Below are 310 nucleotides of genomic sequence, written 5' to 3' on the forward strand. Positions count from 1 at the left end.
GACATTGTGGCCAGGGAGTACTACAGCGAAGCGGATGCCAGGTGAGTGGGGACACACACAGGGACACGGAGGGGACAGCGCTTGTCCCCTTCTCCTGCGAGCTGCTCCCTCCCAGGGTCCTACGCGGCTGGCTTTCTGCAGCATAAGCTTCTCCCATGTTGCTCCGCAGCGCATACTCATAAACCAGATGTGTAGTGCCACCCCCCAAAAAAACCCTCTTTTTAACTCACTTGGATCGAGCGCCAAGAGTGCGTGTCTTACCACAGGGCTCAAACCAGGGAGCTGCCAGCCGTCGCTCACGGCAGCCCCC

The 310-nt window shown here is 59.4% G+C and overlaps 1 protein-coding gene across 1 annotated transcript in view; it reads left to right on the forward strand.

Annotated features, from left to right (window-relative positions):
* LOC104622703 (calcium/calmodulin-dependent protein kinase type II subunit alpha) overlaps window positions 1–310 on the forward strand; it is a gene marked incomplete at both ends in the record, with an annotated part of 10,969 nt that overhangs the window by 4,626 nt on the left and 6,033 nt on the right. Inside the window, one exon of the mRNA XM_010289574.1 lies at window positions 1–41. This exon is cut by the window's left edge and continues 13 nt beyond it. Coding sequence (XP_010287876.1) covers window positions 1–41 — 41 coding nt within the window. The remainder of the gene's footprint in view (window positions 42–310) is intronic.

This window comes from Phaethon lepturus, unplaced genomic scaffold (assembly GCF_000687285.1).
Source record: "Phaethon lepturus isolate BGI_N335 unplaced genomic scaffold, ASM68728v1 scaffold22426, whole genome shotgun sequence".
Classification (NCBI taxonomy): Eukaryota; Metazoa; Chordata; class Aves; order Phaethontiformes; family Phaethontidae; genus Phaethon; species Phaethon lepturus.